The sequence below is a fragment of the Camarhynchus parvulus genome, chromosome 8, assembly GCF_901933205.1.
Source record: "Camarhynchus parvulus chromosome 8, STF_HiC, whole genome shotgun sequence".
Taxonomy (NCBI): domain Eukaryota; kingdom Metazoa; phylum Chordata; class Aves; order Passeriformes; family Thraupidae; genus Camarhynchus; species Camarhynchus parvulus.
In genome coordinates, this window is record NC_044578.1 from 27,816,483 (window position 1) to 27,836,809 (window position 20,327).

At 55.5% G+C, this 20,327-nt stretch overlaps 1 protein-coding gene across 2 annotated transcripts in view; it reads left to right on the forward strand.

Moving 5' to 3' along the window:
- CACNA1E (calcium voltage-gated channel subunit alpha1 E) overlaps positions 1-12,932 on the forward strand; it is a 123,553-nt gene extending 110,621 nt beyond the window's left edge. The window contains exons 39-48 of one of the 2 annotated variants that reach the window (XM_030953416.1): positions 1,909-2,005; positions 4,116-4,221; positions 5,600-5,707; positions 6,202-6,302; positions 6,560-6,666; positions 7,195-7,303; positions 8,647-8,775; positions 10,143-10,323; positions 10,413-10,603; positions 12,180-12,719. In XM_030953416.1, coding sequence (XP_030809276.1) covers positions 1,909-2,005; positions 4,116-4,221; positions 5,600-5,707; positions 6,202-6,302; positions 6,560-6,666; positions 7,195-7,303; positions 8,647-8,775; positions 10,143-10,323; positions 10,413-10,603; positions 12,180-12,719 — 1,669 coding nt within the window. Of the gene's footprint in view, positions 1-1,908; positions 2,006-4,115; positions 4,222-5,599; positions 5,708-6,201; positions 6,303-6,559; positions 6,667-7,194; positions 7,304-8,646; positions 8,776-10,142; positions 10,324-10,412; positions 10,604-12,179 lie in introns of both variants that reach the window. The other variant, XM_030953415.1, reaches the window with a different exon arrangement.
- The last annotated feature ends 7,395 nt before the right edge of the window (positions 12,933-20,327 follow it).

The following is a 20,327-nucleotide window of genomic DNA, read 5'->3' on the forward strand; positions in this document are numbered from 1 at the left end:
CCTGTGCTTCACTCCGAGGGGAAGTGGTGTCTGGGCACAGCTGTGCTGCTCAGAAAGCTCCAAGATCTCTGCTCTGAGGAGCAGCAAAGTGTGGAGTTCTCATGGGATCCCTCTCACTGGGAACCTCTCTGGGATCACTTGTCGATGCAAACTCTCATGGGATCCCTCTTGGTCACTGATGCAAACTCTGCCTTTCCTGGACTCCACTCCTCCTTGGCTGTGTGGAGAATCTCAGTCTGAAAGGCAGTGCCTGTTTTGTGCTGGGCTCCCCAGAATTCCCCCTGCCAGGAAGGATGGCTGGAAGATCACTGTCTTGCTTCCTTTTTTGCACTGAATTCATGCATGAAAATTGTAATCACCTCAGCCAGAGCTGGTGCTCATCCAGCCCTGCCAAGGTGCTGCTTGTGGACTCCTGGACGTTTCCTCTTGGTCATCCTGCTCATCATTCTCCAGAGTTCTTATCAACCATCTTTTGGGGTGCCTGCACCCCAAACAGCTCCTGGCACCACTTCTCTTCACACCTGAAATGTCAGGACTTGTCTTGGTAGGAGCCTTTTTGACCAGGGGGCTGCTTCCAAACCCTAAGGAGACTTCATCTCCCCTTTCCACACTGCTCTCAGCACATTCTAGGGAAAAAGCCAAGATCCCGTGGGAATCCTTAATTTTTTGGCAGTGCCCTCTCTCACAGGGCACCCCAGTGAGATGGGCTCCTGTCTGGCAGTGAGGGTGGATGCCGTTGGTGTCACAAGGTAATTTGACCATCCCAAACCTTGCAGTGGCAGGGTGGGGTCCTGGCACGAGGGGAAGAAGAGGCGAGCAAGCCCAGGATCCCTGGGAGATGTGGATGTGCAGAGAGAGGGAGGCACAGCCCAGCTACCCCAGCCTGGGGTGCCCAATTTTTGGTGGCATTCCTTGCTCAGCAATCCCAGGCAGGTCCTTGTGGAGCAGAGGAGTGCAAGGAGGGGAGGAGGGGGGAAATCCCACCCTAACTGCTCCCATGGGGAACCCAAACCAACCCCAATGTTGGAAGGCCCAAACAGCTGCCTCTGCTGAGACTCTTTAAACTCCAACCTGGTGGAACTTGCAGCCGCATGTGGGAGAGAGCCAGGGCGGGAGCATGGCATGCCCAACTTTTCCTCCCGTTTTTTTTTTTTTTTTCCAGCCGATTCAGCATGCCTTTTTTTGCACTGCTGCATGGTGGGGAAGTGCTCCATCCGCAGAGCCAGACGGAAGCAACTGGGCATCTTCCTGTGACAAGTGACCCTGGCCCACTGCCTTCTATGCAAGATGCTGCCTCCCAATTGCATAGACCCCACCAGCTGGGGATACACAGCCTTTGGCTATGGGTTAGGTGGCCATGCCAAGCAAATACCAGGCACCCCCCCGGGAGGGAAGAGGCTCCGGAGGCCACGGAGCTCCGCGGTGCAAGGCACCCTTATCTGCAATAACCCATGGCTCGAGTGCCGTGTATCTGATTTATACCACTCGCACACAGCCCTGGAACCTGTGGGACGAGGTGGGGGCTCGTGGAGGGCTTTAGCAGAGGGGTTCAGAGCACAGGACTCGTCCCAGGCTGGTAGCGAGACAGGCGCTTGAGGCCAGCAGCAGAGAGGAGAGGGGTGAGTCGCTTTCTGCCAGCATTCCTGGGTCTGTGTGAGCAGTGCTATAAATCCACATCAGGACAGTCTCTCATGTATGATTTGCCTTGATTAACGGGTTTCCTGTTCTTTTCCTGTTTGTCCGTTTGTTTTTTTCTTTTTTTTCTTTTTTTTCTTCTCTCCTGTTTTTTCCTGTACTATTTTCCGTTCGTACGTTTTTGTTTTTTGTTTTTGTTTTTTTTTTCCGCTCTCTGGGAATGCCTCCTCTCTCTCTGCATCTCCCTCCCTCCCCTTCCCCCTCCATGAGCAGTGGCCGAATCCATTACACTGAGATGTATGAAATGCTGACTCTTATGTCACCACCGCTAGGCCTCGGCAAGAGATGTCCTTCCAAAGTGGCCTATAAGGTAGATCAACCCTTCCTTCTCTGGGGGTCAGAGCCCAGCAGGAGCCGGGCCACAGCGGGAGGTGGGGAGCTGGGGACTTGTTGGGGTGTCCAACGTGTGTTTGGCTCACTGCTGGGGAGCCTGGTGTGCCCACAGGAGCCCTGGCCACGCTGGCTGGTCCCCACGTGTGTGACAGTGACAGCTCGAGGGGAAAAGGAGGATCAGCGCTAGTGTGGAACTGGGAGGGCTGCAGGAGGTGAGGTGAGGTCAGGTGAGGTGAGGAACAGCCCTGTAGCACAGTTAGGAGGGTGAGATGTCCTCAGGAGTTCATGCCAAGGGGCTTGGAACTGTCCTCATCCCAGCCGGTGCAGAAGCCCATGGAGATGGGAAGCAGGTGGGCAGTGGGGACAAATCCCAAATCTCAAATCCCAAATCCCACAGGAGCTGGCCTGCTCTGAGCCAGGACCATCAGCAGGGGCTGTCCAAGCCTTGTGCAAGGCAAAGCCAGGGCCCTTCCAAAGGCAGCTCTGAGTTGTCCCAGTGTGCCCACAGGAGCCACACTGGCTGGTCCCCACGTGTGTGACACTGCCGTGGTCACTCACAGCTCCAAGGGGAAAAGGAGGGGCAGGATCAGCAGGAGTGTGGAAGTGGCAGGGCTGCAGGAGGTGAGGTGAGGAACAGCCCTGTAGCACAGTTAGGAGGCTGAGATGTCCTCAGCAGTTCATGCCAAGGGGCTTGGAACCATCCTGATCCCAGCCAGTGCAGAAGCCCATGGAGATGGGGAGCAGGTGGGCAGTGGGGACAAATCCCAAACCCCAAATCCCAATCCCCAAATCCCATAGGAGCAGGCCTGCTGTGCGTGAGGAGCCAGGACCATCAGCAGGGGCTGTCCAAGCCCTTTCTCTTGCTTGTGCAAGGCAAAGCCAGGGCCTTCCAAAGGCACTCTGAGTTGTCCCTCCCGCAGTGGTGGCTGTCAGTCAGGTCCCAGCTGCAGATCAAGGATCATGGATCAGGAGCATGGGAAGCCGTGGAGGATGTGCAGTGGGAGCTGTGTGGCTTTCTGAGGGCAGCAGCTGCCAGGACAAGGCCCAGAGCTACAGGAGGACCTGTTGTTGAGGAGGAAATTGGGGTTTTTCTTGGTCTTTTAGCAGGGATAGCACTTTTGGGTTCCTGCACACTTCCAGACACACTTCCACCCTCTCAGGCTCTCACGTGTGTGTTCACACAAGCATACATCCACCATCACACTTTTCCAGGGGGAAAAAGGGAGGCTTGAAAGCAGGAGAGGGACGTGAGAAGCTGGGTGAAAAGGAAATGGGCAGGGAAGGGCTGACCCAAGGTATTCACAAAGCAAAATATACTCTCTGGAAAGTGGATCTGGTCACTTCGGTTTGCACCCCGCCTTGCCAGGGTGGGGAAGGAGCATGGCGTGTCTAACCTGCCTTGGTTGCCCTTTTCTCTTTCCTTCTGCACTTTTTCCACCCTCCCCTTTCCCTTCCTTTCCCTTCCCCACCCATGGATAATTTGGAACCCCCCTGCATGTGCTGGCAAACTTCATCTCTGAAAGACGCAAAAAGGGAGTGCCAGGATGTAGCATGCTAGAGGAATATCCAGCCCATCTGAAGTGCCTGAAGGTTAGGGACCCTCCTCTCCCCTGCCCCAGCTGGGAAGGGTTGAGAGCTGGAAAGCCAAACCCCCCTGGGAACGGAAACCTGAGCCCGCCTCCCCTCCCGCACATCCCACATGCCCGCATCCCTGATGGATGGGGTGTGTCTTCCCAAAGAAGTGCCGGGGGGCTGCTGTGGCACGTGGGGAGGGGGGCTCAGGGGCCGTTCCTGGGGCGCAGGAGGAGCCCTGGAAGGCAGTGAGCCGGTGTCCTGGGGTGGAAGGAGCCGGGGAGGCGGGGGGGCTGGTGGGGTGATCCTCGCCCTTCTTTTTTGGCTGTGCTGTTTTGACACTCCTTGTTGCTTTTATTTTTTTTTTAATTTATTTATTTTTTTAATTTTGATTCTTTTTTTTTTCTTCCCCACCCCCCTCTTTTGTTTAATGTTTGATTTCTTTTCCTCCAGCCTGGTCGATGTGTTTTTCGATATTGTTTTCCGTCCGCTGTTTTCTTCTCTCTCTTGCACAGAGACTGGTGCTGATGAACATGCCCGTGGCCGAGGACATGACAGTCCATTTCACCTCCACCCTCATGGCCCTCATCCGCACAGCCTTGGACATCAAAATTGCCAAAGGTAAAGCCTGTGCCAGAGAGGGGCACTCTGAAACCCTCTGCAGACTGCCCGTGGTCCTTTTATGGAATCCCAGCATGGGTTTGTGTTGGAAAGAGCCTTAAAGATCATCCTGTCCCACTCCCCCTGCCATGGGCAGGGACAGCTCCCACCACCCATCCAGCCTGGCCTTGGACACCTCCAGGGATGGGGCATCCACAGCTTCTCTGGGCATCACCACCTTCTGAATTTCTTCCTAAGATCCAAGCTCAATCTACCCTCACTCAGCTTAAAATCTGTCTTCCTTGTCCTGTCACCTCTCAAAAAAGTCCCTTTCTCTTTGGCTGGGCTGAGGACCTCACAGCTAATTTGGGATCCAGAGCCTGGATGCACACAGATGGGAGCAAGTACATTGAACAGGCAAATTTCTGTCAAAAAAAAAAATCTGTCTCTTTAGGGAAGAGGTAGAGAATTCTTCATCAGAAGCTGTTTCTAGAGAAAAGAAACAGAGAAACAGCTCGATGTCCACTGTGTAATGGAGGAGAGAGAGAATTCCCCTTCCTCCCCACGTAAAAAGCCAAACCAAGGATGGAAAAGACGCGCTTGGCTTCCTGAGGCTGTGGTGGGGAAAAGAAACCTCTCTGTCTCTCAGGGAAGATAAAATGTTCAGAGCAGGAAAACCTCCTTTGTTGTTGTTACTGGAAAGGCTGTGATTCATCAGATCAAAAACTTCCTGAAGAAACACGGCATTTTCAATAAAACATCCCCTGGGAACAGCTCAGCTATTGGGAGAAAACCCAGCCCAGGGTAAGATGTCATCCAAAGCCCCGTGCTCAGACAACAGGGATGGGTTCAAACCCCTCCAGACAAAGCAGAGATTTGAACCTGGGTGTCCTACAGCTCACCCAAATTGCTTCTGTGCTTGGGTGGCTCTGCTGGGGCGCATTGATGGTCCTGGGGCTTCCTAAGCTCAGCAAAGCCCTGGCCAGAGAACTCTGCTCCCCGTGCACAGCCTCACGGAGCATTTCTGGCTTTACCAAGCAGAGCTGCTCTTCCACCAGCACATGATCTGCTCACCAGCAAAAGGAAAGTGGGGCAGCAGCAGGTGTGTGTGGGCTGGAGTGGGATGGGAGCTGCAGAGACGGACCCAAGGCAAGCTTGAAGGTGGCAGCTTTGAGTGGGAGGGCAGGGGATGGGGAGATGGAGGCACATATGGAGGGGATGGGGGGAAGGTTTCCCTGTGGGAGCAGGAGACCAGGCTGGCTGATGCAAGGTGGCCCTCCCAGCCCAGAGAGATGGATGCTGAGGTGGAACCTCACTGCAGGGTGGGAAAGAGGGGCTGGTTGGACCCTGGTGCTGAGGTTTGATGTGTCTGGGCCGTTTTTGCTCCCTGCTGTTGAAGGTGGTGCAGATTGGCAGCAGTTGGACTCCGAGCTTCAAAAGGAGATCCTGACCATTTGGCCTCACCTCTCCCAGAAGATGCTGGACCTGTTGGTGCCCATGCCAAAAAGTGAGTCTCTGGGGGGGCTGTCATTGCTTTCAAACTCCCCTCATCCCCACAGCAACTTCTTCCCAAAGGGATGTGGGGGCTGGCCAGGCCCATAGCTCAAGGAGAAGTGGGGGAAGGGTTTGTTCTGCCTTGTTCTGCCTTGTTCTGCTTGGGAGCTCTCTGGAAAAGCACCCAGTTTGCAGGGATCTACTCCTGCCAAAGCCACAGTGTCCTGTGAATGCTCTCTGGAGCACAGCAGGGAGGGAGGCTGAGCACACCTGATGAGATGATGAGGATGTGTGCGTTGGTGGCTGAGGGTGATGATGATTTCAAGCATCTCCATCTATTTTATCCCCACGGGGAGTGCCTGGGTGCTCAGCATTCTCTTTTTTAGAGTGATGACAAGAGTTTGAGGGTCACCAGGGTATCCCAGAGCAGGGCTCCTCCCAAGATCCACGTTGCTGCTTTATCTTACAACACAAGTGACCCCATTTTGTTCCCTCTCACGCTCCCAGCCTCTGACCTGACTGTTGGGAAAATATATGCAGCCATGATGATCATGGATTACTACAAGCAGAGCAAGGCGAAGAAGCAGCGGCAGCAGCTGGAGGAGCAGGTGAGGCTCAGCCAGGGCAGGGCAGGGACGTTCAGATCCCCCTCTCTGCCTCCCAATCCAAACATGCAGCCAGCTGGGGTGAAAACAACAGCTCAGGTTGGGGCTGGGGACTACAATGCGTGTCTGTGGTCATCCTCAGTCCCTGAGAGGGATCATGAGCACGGTGTCTTCTCTGAGTGGTGGGAGCTTGGCTGGGGACGCACTGGATGTTCATCCACGTTTCCTGCAGGCTCAGTTTCTTCCTTTCTCCAATGCAGAAGAATGCCCCCATGTTCCAGCGCATGGAGCCGTCCTCTCTGCCGCAGGAGATCATCTCCAATGCCAAGGCTCTGCCATACCTCCAGCAGGACACCCTCTCGGGCCTGTGAGTGCTGCCTTGTCACTTTCCTGCTCCTGCAGCCCCTCTTTCCTTCTTGGAGCTGGCACTGGGCTGCAGAAAGGGTTAAATTGCTGCTGGGAGCAGGGAGGAATCTCCTGGCACAAAGCTTTTGCAGGATTACAGGTACCTGGTGTGTGTCAGCATCGCCAGCAGCAGCCGGGGTGGGAGAAGGGGATGGCCAGGGGTCTGTGGATGCTCCTCCTGCAGGAAGGGTGAAGCTGGACCCAGAAGCTGTTGAGCAATGCAGGGGATTCCAGCACCCTGGCTGGTGGGAACGAGCTGATAAGGGTTTCTGTCACTGCCCTTGGGATGTCCCACTGCTGCTGCAGGACTCGGGGCGCTGCTGTCCTCTCCTGCCTTGGGGCACCACTTCAGCTCTCCAGGGAACTTGATGCTTGCTCAAACACGGGGGCTCAGCAGCCTGGGGGGGCAGGCACGGGGCTCCCCAGCTCTGAGCTGCAGGAGGGGTGATGCTGGGGTGGTGACCTCGCTGAAGCTGGGCTGTGTTTGCAGGAGCAGCCGAGGCGGGTTCTCCTCGCTGAGCCCGCTCTCGCCACAGGAGATCTTCCAGCTGGCGTGCATGGATCCAGCCCAGGAGCAGTTCCAGGAGCACCAGTCTCTGGTAAAGTCATGCACTGCTCCTCTGCAGCCCCAGCACGGATGCTGGTGGGCACGGGGAGGTGTGGGGAGCGAGCACAGCTCAGGGATGGCAGCTGCTGGGTCATGCACAGATCCAAAGTGGGACAAATATCCCTGGATGTCCTGGCACTGGGGACACGGCCATGCCTGGGCCAGGCAGCACAAGTGCTTTTGGGGTGAGAGCCATGACCAATGTCCTGCAGTAAAATATCCTTCTCTCCACAGGCTATTTTTTCCACTGAGCACTCATGTCAGTGGGTTACCCCGTGCTGAGTGATGGTATCTGATGTTTTCGGATTTCGTGTCCATTTTGTTGTCAGTGGTGCTGTCCCCAGTCCCCAGCCAAGCTGTCCAACTGTGTCCAGCAGGAGCAGCCCTCCCTGGCCTCCTGTCTGTCTGTGTGTGTATATATATATAGCACATATTTATATATATCACACATCTCTATATATCACACATCTCTCCATGTCTGCGTTCCTGCGCCACCCGGCGCAGTGTGGCACCGCCCTGTGTCCCCAGCCTGTGTCCCCGGGGTCTGCAGCTCTGTGTCACCTGTGTATGACACAGGCAGGTGTCCCCTGCCTCGGCCATCCCAGCCACGTGGGGAGGGGGCAGGTCAGACCCCCCTGCCCCCATAAAGTCACCTCCCAGGGTCACTCTATGCCTGTCTCCTCAACACCGTGAGTGAACATGAACGTCCACAGAGTGCCCTAAAAACTGGGAATTAACCAAAGCATTTAAGTGTTATGGGCAGTGTGTGCTTTTTTAACAGGGATGTGGCCAGGCAGATTTGATTTTTTTGAAAATCCTATCCATTTTCCCCTTTGGAGTTAAACCCTGAGCAGCCAGGGTGCCCCCAGACCCAGGCAGGGTTTCCACTGTCTCTGTAGAGGTGCCAGGGCAGCTGGCCATGGAGCACCACATCAGGGCTCACCTGGGCACTGTGAACTGGAGGGTATTTTTCAGTGGCAATGTGATTAATTCTACTGACTTAGACTCTGTTTTTCATAGGATCATCAAATAGTTTGGGTTGGAAGGGACTTTTCAAAGCTCATCTATTTCCAACCCTCCCGCCATGGGCAGGGACATCTTCAACCAGATCAGGCTGCTCAGAGCCCCATCCAACCTGCCCTTGAACACTTCCAGGGAGGGACAACCCACCACCTCTCTGGGCAATGCCTGCTAGTGTTTTACCACCTGGTTTTGGCCAACTTAAATTGTGTCCCTGGCTGAGCAAGCAGGGCTGTCCCCTGCCAAGAGGGCCAAAGCAGCGTGCTGTCCTGCTCCAAGCCCATCCCAAGAGCTTGGCTGTGTGTTTATTTCCAGGAGCCAGAGGTTAGGGAGTTTCAAAGAGTGCAGCCCTCTAACCGTGGCAGCTACCTTCCCGTGGACACTCAGGACCACGCTGTCTCTGGGAGGGCCTCCTCCATGCCTCGTCTCACTGTGGATCCCCAGGTAAAACCAAGCAAAGCCCCCACAGGTGATCAAAGCCTGCCAGATAAGGCTGGGGCTTCTCTGTGCTGAGCCCCGTGGCATCCCCAGCACTCTGACACTGGAGCTTCTCCCCTTCTTTGGGTGCTGGACAAGCAGGAGAGCTGCTGTTGCCCTAAAAGGGGGACGCTGGCAGCAGAGAGCAGCCTGGGGCATCCCTCTCCAGGCTCATGGGGGAGGTCCAGGATCATGTTGTGCCCCTCCTTTCCTGCAGCCCTGGGCACTGGCTGAGGTTTGAGGAGCCCCAGCCCAGCTGTCAGATGACCACAGGTGATGAAAAGCCTTCTCCGTCCTTTGCCATCGTCCCAACACGTGCTCTGTCTGTCCAGGGGAACCCAGGCCACGTCTCACCTCCACATCTGTCTGCCTGGTTTCTCTGTTGTTCTGTCCTGTGCTCAGCCTCCCCCCGGACACAGATGTTTTTTGGGGTTTGGTGTTTGCTGTGAAGTCTCTGGCTCTGCTGTCTCACCTTGGTGCAGACACCAAGTCCTGGTGTGGCACTTCGTGGGGGTGTGAAGACAAAGGGAGGCTTTGTCTCGTGGGCTTTCTTGGTCATTCAGCAGCAAAGGAGAGGACCAGAAGGAGGGGATGGGAGCAGGAAAGGTGAGAGGAGATGGAGAACAGCCTGAGGCTGCAGTGGCAGAGAGCTGCTAGAACTAAGCAAAGGAAGTATGGAAGGAGATGATGTTTTCTCCATAACATGTGAAAACACAGGGTGTAACGAGGGGAGAAGGTAGGAAGGAGAAGCATGGGAGGCAGAAAGAAAAGGAAAGGGAAGATAAAACAACAGCATGAGCGGGGAGATAGGGAATGAGTGCAGGGGAAAGGGTTGGGGATGTGGGAATAAAGGAAGAGTAGGGAGGCGTATGGAAAAGTGGTGGTGGCTGGAAAAATGAACCCAGAGCAAGGGGCACTGGGAGACCCCTCTCTGCCAACAATCTTTTCAAGGATTGCTCCTCCTGACCCTGCTTTCCTAGTGGGGAGGGATGCTGGGGAGGCAGCAATGCTCTGGTACCCTCCATGTCCCCACACAGAGCAGGAGGTGCTGCTGCTCTCCCCCAGCCCCTGGGCTTGGCTCTGCCTGTGCAGCAGAGCTCCAGCCTGCTGGGCAAGGGCAGCCCATGAGCTCTGAGGCCAAACCCCACTTTCCTCCCGCCCCTGCTTTCTGCAGAGGTTATCTGGGGGGGCTGTCCTCAGCCTGGCTGCCCCCCACCCCGAATTTCCCCATCCCATAGCGTGGCCATCCCCGTGCTGGGGGTGAACGGGTCCCTCTTGTCCCCCAGCCCTGCCTGGCGCTAATGCTGTCCCCGGCTGGCCGGGGTTGCTTGCAGGTGGTGACAGACACCAGCTCCATGCGGAGATCCTTCTCCACCATCCGGGACAAGCGGCCCAACAGCTCCTGGCTGGATGAGTTCTCCATGGAGCGCAGCAGTGACAACACCTACAAGTCCCGCCGGCGCAGCTACCACTCCTCGCTCCAGCTGTCCGCCCGGCGCCTCAACGCCGACTCGGGTGAGCCCAAAAAAACCCCCCAAAAACCCCTCCAGAGCTGAGCTGCTGCAGAGGGGGTGGTGCTGGGGACTGATGGGGGTGTCCTGCAGGCCACCGGTCCGAGGGGCACCGCACGGGCAGGGAGCGGGGCCGGTCCAAAGAGCGCAAGCACCTGCTGTCCCCGGACATCTCCCGCTGCAACTCCGAGGAGAGGAGTCCCCAGGCACAGGAGGAGTCGCCGGAACGGCGGCGCGAGTCACGGTCACCCAGCGAGGGCAGGTCGCAGACACCCAGCAGGCAGGTGGGTGACAGGGATCCATTCCTAAATGTAAAGGGAAAATGGGAAGATAAGCCCCCGTTCTGGGAGGTCTGAACTGTCTCATCTGCTGCCGGTGGCATCTCTGTGTCTCCTGTGCGCCTTGCAGGGTATTTGGGGACAGGGGTGGATGTCATGCTGATCCTCTTGGTGCTATGGCATCTGCTCCCTGCCAAGGTCAAGGTGTCCCAGCCTGGAGGGCTTGAGTGAGCTTGAAGCCACACATGGAGATGCCACCCATGGAGAGCCATCAGCTCTTCCTAGGGCAGGTTTGGGAGGGCTTTTTTTGCTTCTGACCACCAAGAGCATGGAATCAGAGTATCCTGACTTGGAACAGAGCACGAGGGTCATCGAGTCCAACTCAGAATCCCACCATGTGCCCAAGAGCATTGTCTGAATGCATCTTCAGCTCTGTCACTCCTGGTGCTGTGACCACTTCCTTGAGGAGCCTTTTCCAATGCCTGACCATCCTCTGGGTGACGCACTTTTTCCAAATATCCGACCTAAACCTCCCCTGGCACAGCTTCATGCTGTCCCCTTGGATCCTGTCACTGGTCACCAGGGAGATCAGTGTTTGCCCATGTGCTTCTCTTTGTGAGGAAACCACGATGAGCTCATGGGGCAGGGATGGGGCAGAATGGCCCTCTCAAGACAGAGGCAGCTTCCATGGGTGTTGTGGTGTTGAGGTCCCCAGGATGAGGTGAGAGATGAGTCTGACTCCATATTCTTAGAAGGCTGATTTATTATATTATTATATTATATTAAAAGAAATTATAACCTAAAACTCTACTAAAGAAAGAGAAAAGATACATCAGAAGGCTAAAACAAGAATGCATAATAAAACCCCATAACTGACCAGAGAGTCTGACACAGCTGGACTGGGATTGGTCATTAAGTTAAAACAATTCACACGCTGGGTAAACAATTCTCTCAATCACATTCCAAAGCAGCAAAACATGGAGAAGCTGAGGCTTCTCATCTTTGCCAGGAGAAGAAATCCTCCCAAAGGGATTTTTCATAAAATAAAGCAAAAAAAGCTCAGGATGTGGGGAGAATGTGGTGGTGTTCACAGGGGTCCCAGGACGAGGTGAGAATCTTGACTCCATGTTTCAGAAGGCTGATATATTATTTTATGATATATATTATATTAAAAGAAAATTATATATTAAAACTATACTAAAAGAATAGAAGAAAGGATTTCATCAGAAGGCTAGCAAGGAATAGAAAAGGAATGGAATGATAATAAAATCTTGTGACTGACCAGAGAGTCCGAGCCAGCTGACTGTGATTGGCCATTAATTAAAAACAACCGCATGAGACCAATCACAGATCCACCTGTTGCATTCCACAGCAGCAGATAATCATTGTTTACATTTTGTTCCGGAGGCCTCTCAGCTTCTCAGGAGAAAAGATCCTAACAAGAGGATTTTTCATAAAATATGTCTGTGACATGAGAAGGGTGTAGTGTGGTGTCGCGTGGTATGGTGTGGTTTGGTGTGGTTTGGTGTGGTTTGGTGTGTGGTGCTGCCTGCATTGCCCATGGTGTCCCGCTGCCTTGCAGGGCATGGGCTCCCTGAGCGAAAGCTCCATCCCCTCCATCTCGGACACCAGCACTCCCCGGCGAGGCCGCCGCCAGCTGCCGCCGGTGCCCCCCAAGCCGCGTCCCCTGCTGTCCTACGCCTCCATGCTGCGGCACGCCGGGGACACCTCTCCCCCGGCCGACGAGAGCGAGGGCGGCTCTCCGCTGCTCTCCTCCAGCCTGGATCCCAGCGCGGCCGGCCCGGCGGAACCTTCCAGCTCTCCGGCGGGCAAGCAGAGCCGGCAGTCCACGCCGCAGCGCTACATCTCGGAGCCCTACCTGGCGCTGCACGACGACTCGCACGCCTCAGACTGCGGTGAGGAGGAGACGCTCACCTTCGAGGCGGCCGTGGCCACCAGCCTGGGCCGCTCCAACACCATCGGCTCGGCGCCGCCGCTGCGGCACGGGTGGCAGATGCCCAATGGTCATTACCGGCGGCGGCGGCGAGGCGCGGCGCAAGGCGTCATGTGCGGGGCCAGCATCGACGTGCTCAGCGACACCGAAGAAGATGACAAGTGCTAGAAGCTGCCCCCTCTGTCCCCCGAGCCTCAAACCCGCGCCCCGACCTCGCCTCGGCTGCCCCCCGTCCATCCCGCCCTGCCCTTCTCTGATGCATGCTCTTCGCCGCGCCTGGGAATGAAACTGAAAAACCAAAACCAAACGCAGGGGGAAAAACAAAACAAAACAAAGCAAACAAAACAAAACAAAACAAAAACACCAACCAAACAAACAAAAAAAGCCCCCACCCCAAACCGACCGGAAAGGAGAGGAAAAAAAAAAACAAACCAAACCACAACGAAAAAGAAAAGAAATGGGGGAAAAAAAGTCTTTGTGCAAAAAAAAAAAAATTAAAATCTGTCCAGTTTCAGTTATTATTATCACTTTTTTTTTCTGCACAGAGAAGCATTTGATGGGCAGCAGAGCAGCCTGGCCGGGTTGGTGTGCTGGGGGACAAGGGAGAGCCCCCCCCAGCCACAGCCCCGCTCCCTGCCCCGAGAGGGATCCCCGGGAAAGCTCATCCCGAGGGATTTTCTGCTCCCTATGGCCAGAGAGTCCCAGCAAAGGGATGCAAGGGACTCACCCCCTTTGCTCTGTCGCTTGGGCTTGTGCTGCTGTGGCTTTGCGCTTCCCTCCCCGAGGGTCTCACCCTGCCTGGAAAAGGGGCAGGATGCGACCGTGGGGGCAAGGGATGAGGGGTTGGGATGCACCCAGACAGACCAGAGCAGCTGTGGCTGCCAGAGGGGGCAGAACTGGTTTGTAAATGGGGGTGGGGGGCTCAGTGCTGCCGGATGTACCCTGTGTCCCACTGACATATATTTATTTATATACGGAGAACTCTAGGTGTGCCTGTGTGTGTATATACGGGGTGTGTGTGTGTATATATATTTATATGCTGTATATATAAAGATATACACATACATAGATTTGTTTTAATCACCTGACAATGCTGGCCAGCCCCTTGGGGCTCTTGCACCCTGCTTTGGTGGGGGCAGGACTGAGCCTCCCTGGGGGGCTGCTGTACAGAGCATTGGGAATGTCACCTTGCTCCCTCTCCCAGGTGTTTCCAGCGCTGGGAATTGCATTTTCTCTCTCAGAGATGGCTGTGGCGAGGGCTCCTCGGGCAGCTCGGTGCCTGCAGGAGGGGGATGCCCAAGGGATGAGGACAGAGCTGTCCCAGGGAGAAGGCAGTGCCAAGGGGGTGATGGCAAACCTCTCTCTCAGAGGCCTCTTTGCTTGTTTTCCCAGGAAAAGAAGAAATCCATGTGGGCAGGGGAGTGAAGATGTTGTGAGTGCATGATGTACCTTTAAGATCTTTCCTCCAGGCACAGGCATTGGGGTTTGGCACCAGCCCTGCCTCAGTTTCCCCTGCAGCCATGGCCTGTGCCCTCTCTGGGGGCCTGGCACCCCTTTGGAGAAGGGCTGCCATGGGGGGCTGGCTGTGCAAACCCCACGGCCCCGGTGTGGGAGCAGGTGGGTGCCCAAGAGCTGGGGAGACTTTGGGAAGGAGCCTTGTCCTGAGCAGGGAGGCTCAGCCCTCCTGCAAACACCGACAATGCAGAACAGGGCCACCTTCCAGCTCCAGTCATTAATTAATCTGCTAATTAAGTGCTGTCAGCTCTCAAGGATCCCTGCAGTGGGTGCAGTGCTGTGCCCAGGGAGGTGCTGCTGGTGGCCCGTGGTGATGGGTGGCTCACCCTGGTGACCAGTGCTGTGTTTCTGCTGTGAGCTGTGTCTGGTATCAGCCCCAGCGTGGTCCTGGGGATCTGGAGGGTGCTGTGCCTTTGGAGCCTCAGGGAGGGGTTTGTTCTGAGGACTGGGGGGTGCTCTGTGTGTTTGGACCAGGTGGGATGGCTATGAGTAGAGATGGGAGGTGGGGATGGGCAGGTGAAGGCAGCACAGCCCTCACCCTGCCCTTCCTCCTGCCCACGGCTTTGCTTTGCTGCAGGTTGTGGTGGCCTGGTTCTTTGGGGCTGTTCTCCAGCTGAGCAGCAGCTCTGGCCAGGCTTTGCTTTGGTCCTGGATAGCTCATGCTTTCTCCTGATGGAAAGATGCACAAACTGCCCTGCTCCTGCATGTGCAGACCATGCCCTGACCGCTTTGTGAGCTCCCCCAGGGGAGAGCTCTGCTTTGTGAGAAGCAAATCCCGGTGGCTCTGAAGGCTTCCAGCTCCAGGGCTCGTGCATGGACCAAACCCCCCCTTTCCCATGGCCAAAGCGCCCCCTGTGCCCCCTGACAGGGCCCAAAGCTCCTCCTGCCTCCAGCGGTCCCTGATGCTGGGGGACGCCTCTGCTGCTTCCCAAACCTGCCCGGGGATCCAAAAATTCCACAGGCTCAGACCCTGCATATCCCCCTCTGTCTCCATGGGACAAACCCTGTCCCGTGCAGCCCTGGGGAAGGTCCCTGCCGGTGGCTGGGGACACGGGCATCTCCTGGTCCCTTCCACCCATCCATGAGCAGTCCGTGGCTTCACCCCGAAGCCTCCGGAGCTCTGGAATTTGGGAGAGCCGGGTCTGAGCGGGGCCAGGGGACGCGGTGCTGCCGCGGGCAGGGCAAGGCGATGCCGTACCTGCTCTAAATATAGGTGTCGGTATCGTCTCCTTCTAAATGCGGAAAGGTGTCTGACAATGCGCCGGGCTCTGAGTAAGAGCCCGCGGAGGGAGGGGAGGAGGCGGCTTTTTGTGTCTGTGCCTGGCGGGTGGGAGGGAGGCAGCGATGCTCTCCGAGCGGGGGCACGTTCCGTGCGGATTTCGAGCTTTTTGGGCGCTTTTCTTCCCTCCAGCGCCGGGCATGGGGCCGGCGAGCGGTGTTGGTGGCACAGGATGGGGCACGGCCACCGCGGGCTGCCACCGCCCGAACCGGAGCTCCTTGGCATGTCAGCCCTGTGTTCAACTCACGTACAGAAACTGTGTGCGACACAACACAGCTCCTTTTCACCCGGAAAGGGTCCGAAAAACGCCCCGTTCTGCCTCTCCCGGAGCAGCCGCAGCGCTGGGGACAGGCGGGGACACGGTGGCACCTCCACAGCGCGTCTCTGAAACCAAAAACACCCCCCGGGAGAACCACGGGAGAACCGAGGGGGGAACCGAAGCGGCCCCGAGGCACCACTGCAGCCCGTGCCTTGCTTTTCAAGGCGCTGGACTGGGCTTGGCTGCTGCGCAATCTCTCCTCCGTGGAATTTTGGACATTTCCGCAGCTCCCGGACACCAGGACTGTGCCACTCTGCTGGCCACGGGAGGCGGGATGGGCAGGGCAGGGATGTATTTCAACCTCTGCCTGCACAGGACATGCCCTGGGCAGGCAGGAGCTCACCAGGGGCGTGCAACCGGTTCCCAGTTGGGTGCTGGGACTGGATTGGAAGCCCTGCAAATCTCCTGGGGGGGCTGTGGTGGGTGTGTGAGGAGGGGTGGCAGCCCTGGCACACAGAGCAAAGCTGTCCTATCCTCCTGTCCCCCCCAGGAGAGCTCGGATGGCAGAGCCCCCCAGGCGTGGGGCTGGTGTCTCTCCTGGGGAGGGTGGGTGGGTGGGTGGGAGATGCTCTGCCTTCATCCCCCAGGCTCTGGGGTGGGATGTTGTAACATAAGCTGCTCGTTTGGACCCAAACGGGGAACCGAGCTGACCACCAACAATGTACAACTCCTCAATGTTTTTTGTCAAAAGGAAAGAAAAATAAAACCTTGTTGTAAAGAACCGCTGCAGGCTTGGTCTCATTGGCACCCCCCACCCCGTGCTGGGGGGGCTGTGGGGGCTCTGGGTAATGTCACAGACCTCTGAAAATGTCCCCATGGCAGGGAGGGGGAGGCACACAGCCTGTGCTGGCACTGCCATCACCTGGGGGGCTGTGGAGGAGAGGGACAGGGGGGATATTTGAGATACCCTGGGCCAGCTGGGGCTCAGACCTGGCTGCTTCCAGTCACCCAGAGGGGTGCTGGGCTCTGGGGGAGCTGGGAGAGCCAGGGCCAGGAGCCTGAGGAGCTGTTAATGGTGGCACTGCAGCAAAGTGACCAGGGGAAGCCAAGGGCATCACGGTGACATCGGTGCCACTGCAGGAATGCAAGGCGGCAGCAGCCTGGACATTGAGCTTGGAAACCCTGCTGGGATCCATGCCTTGGGGGCATCCAAAGAGCTTGGGCACCCCTCAGAGATGCCAGGGGGCTGCAGTGCTGTTGCCTGCTCCAAAGCTTGTGGGTGAGTTGTCAAGCAAAGATGCTGAAGTCAGGTCTTCCTTTTTTTGTTAAAGCATGAAAAGTTCTCCGGCAGCCAGAGGTGAGGCAGCAGCCTGTGGCAGCCTCCAGGCTGAGCTGGGGTGACAGGGATGGTTTGTGGCTTTTCAAGAACACCCTCCTCCTTTCCCTGTACCGTGCCAAGAAGAGCTCAGGGGAGGATGAAGGCAGTCACCTTCTCTGGACCCCCCTGAGCTGAGCTTTACCCTGTGTGTTTCACAACACCAAGAACTAAGCCCACATGACCTGTAGTAGGGACTGCTTTCATCCTGCCCTTCACTTTGGGCGAGTTTCCCTTTATTTCCCAAATGCTGACAAATCTGCTTTTCACTCCTCTGGCTCATGAAGTGATAAGAAGTTTTTTTTCAGTGGGAAGTGTGGAGTTCCAGGAGATGGCCCAGCTTTGAGAGCACTTCCCGAGGCGATGAATGCAATGACAGCCCAGCATTTTTTCCAGGCTGGGAAGTGAGTTCCCATTTTATAGCCAAAAAAGCGATCTGCAGTCCTGACTGCGGGGAAGGCTCTGCAGGGTGGTGATGCCACCTTCAGCTCTGAGGCCTTTGCAGCGCTGTTGGAAGCAGTTTGAGGAGAGGATGTCCTCCTGTGTGGGCCAGAAGTGCTGCATTAACATTCCTCGAAGTGCTGTTTTAAGTATGAGCTGTTCCAAAAGCTCTGAAAGCCTCTGGAGTGTGATGGACATCCCGTGGAACCCCACCTTGGATGAGTGGTGGATGCAGCTGCTTGAGTGCATGACCACCTCCAGCACATTTCCCCAAATCCCCTAAAAATATCTGGGGCCGTGGAGAAGACACCCAGAGCAGTGCAGAGGCAGAGCTTCACCCTCACAAGGGAAAGTGGTGCTGCAAAAAGGGGGGCCTTGGCTGTGGGAGAGCCAGAGCTCTGCCTGGCAGGCACAGAGGCTAAAAAAAGCCCCTTGACAAATGGAACAGAAAGGTTAAAATTATCTGTACATCATCTGAATAACAATGGCGATGCAGATTGTACCTGCTTATAATAGCTCCAGGAGACAGGGGATAAATTGGGAACAGAAGTACCCCAGAAACAGATGTGGCTGCCAGAAGTGCTGGGGCTGCTCCTCCCTGAGAGCCATTGGGGGCAGGGCCACCAGAGCCCAAAATCCTGCTCTGGGAGTGCTCCAGGACCTTTCCAAGCCCGTGTCCCAGCCCAGGCTCCCATGGGTGCAATCCCAGCCCCTGGTACTGCTCTGCATGGCCTGGGGGACATGAACAGCCCTGTGCTGGCACAGCTGCACATCATCACCCCTAACCTGGGTCAAGACCTTCCCGGGAAGAGAAGGATGCACTCCTCATCATGCTGGATTGTTTTCTCTGTCTCTGCCCTGCTTTCCCTCCTGCAACGCCAAATGAGAGCCCACGGCACGGGGTGTGTCTGTAGCTCTGCAGGTTCAGGCACTTCTCTAAAATATTCCTGGATTATTTTACAGGCAGGATTTCAGCAATTGTGCATCCCTGCAAGGGAAGCCTGGCTCTGGTCCTTTGGTCAAACATCTGCTCCCTACTCCAGCAAAACAAGGGACACTTGGCCATGAGGCTGCTGCAGCCAGACCCAAACCCCTTGGGGGAGCAAAGGACAAGAGGAGGGGGCAGCAACTTGAAAGAATGAACCCTTTTCTCTTCCTTTTCCCCATCCTAGTGAGGTGTTTAAATTCCATGGGTTCAAGGAGGAGGAAGGCTGGGTTTGCTCCCGCTGGGGGCACAGCTGATGGCTCGGATCTCAGATCGGAGCTGCCTCCTTCCCTTCCCCTGGTGGCACTTCCAGCACACCAAGGATGTGTGTGGGCTCTGAAGAGGGGCTGGTGCTTACTCACAGCGGCAGCCACGAGGAGCTGCCAGCTCGTGGGCTGCCACAGCACTGGCAGTTCCTCGGGACAGCCTTCCCCTGTGCCAGGAGCATCCCCCTGCAGGTAATAACCCCATTATCTTATATATCAAGAGTTCTATTATCATTACAGTGCAAGGATTCCATATCTCCAGAGTTTCATACCTCCTCGATGTTTCTCACGGGCAGCTCCTCCAAGCACTGACTGTTCCTGGTCCTTGCAGCAGCCATCTGACTCCAGATCCCACCAATCCACTCTTTTATAACACTGTTCTTATTGGCTACAGGTGTGGCCTGTTAATATCAGACCTGCTCCTAATTTTTAGTAATTGGTTCAGCTGCAACTCCTTAGGGGATAAGATTACATTCTATACCACCTTCATTCACCCATACTGTATTCCCCTACAATTCCCCCTTTTTCTTTTAATTAAAGAGTTGCAGCATTTCTAGAAGAACACATTCAAATAAATTAACATTATGACATATTTATACATTTCATTTAGAACTAAGAGTTATACAAATGTTCAAACAGCATATTATAGTACAGATATATATATATATATATATATTCTATACCACCTTCATTTACCCATACTGTGTCCCCCTACATCTACCCACCAACGCCAGAGGTGTGTGTCCAAAAAGGAGGCAGAGGAGTCCTGTAAATTTATAGGAAAAAAGGGAGAGGTCATGGGGCATTTCCCATGGGGTCTCTCAAATTTTCAGAGGACACAGCCTCCTTTTTATCCTAATTTCCCTCTCTCTTTCCCCACTGGCTGAGCTACTTGAGAGGCACAGACTTCCCAAAATGCCCACTACCTAAGACCCCCCTTCTAATGCACACCCCCCCTTTTTCTTTTCCTTGTGTCAATCAGTGGAATTCCGATGGAATTTATGGTTCTTCCCATTGTTCCTTTCACCTCTCTGTATCTAACTTTGTTCATCAGCAGGCCCACAGTTTGTTTGTAAAGACAAATCTCCCTCATTCCATTCATCAAACAGCGGAATCCTTCCCATTTTTCCTTCTATCTCTCAGTGCTTTATCTCCCAGCAGACCCAGAGCTTGTTTGTAAAGACAGATCCCTCATTCCTCTCACTCCCACAGGTGAGCATCCCCCCATGGATGAGCCCCCCTCTGACAAACCACCCCCTACAAACCTCTCCCTTTTCCCTGTGTTCCCCACAGGAATTATCCTCCCCGAAGGGCTGGAACAGCCTGGCCTGGCTCAGCACCTCTATTTTTTGTTCTTCTCATTTATTTCTGTCTCCTGGCACCAATCTGCCTTGCTCAGGAGTGTAGCTCTGCACGTCCTCACTGGCTGTGTTTGCCAGGCACCACGGGGAGCAGGTGAAATCCCATGGAATGCCCTGCAAACTGACCCCTAGCCATGCACAGGAGAGCCAGCTGACTCCCAGGAGGTTTTTGGGAGCTCTTTTGTGTCACTTTTTGGCTTTACAGGCAACAGGGAGCAAGGGGAGAGGCAGGGCTGAGCTCGCCTGCTCTCACAATCCCATCTCCTGCTGGAACTCCGCTGAGCAGGAAAGAGCC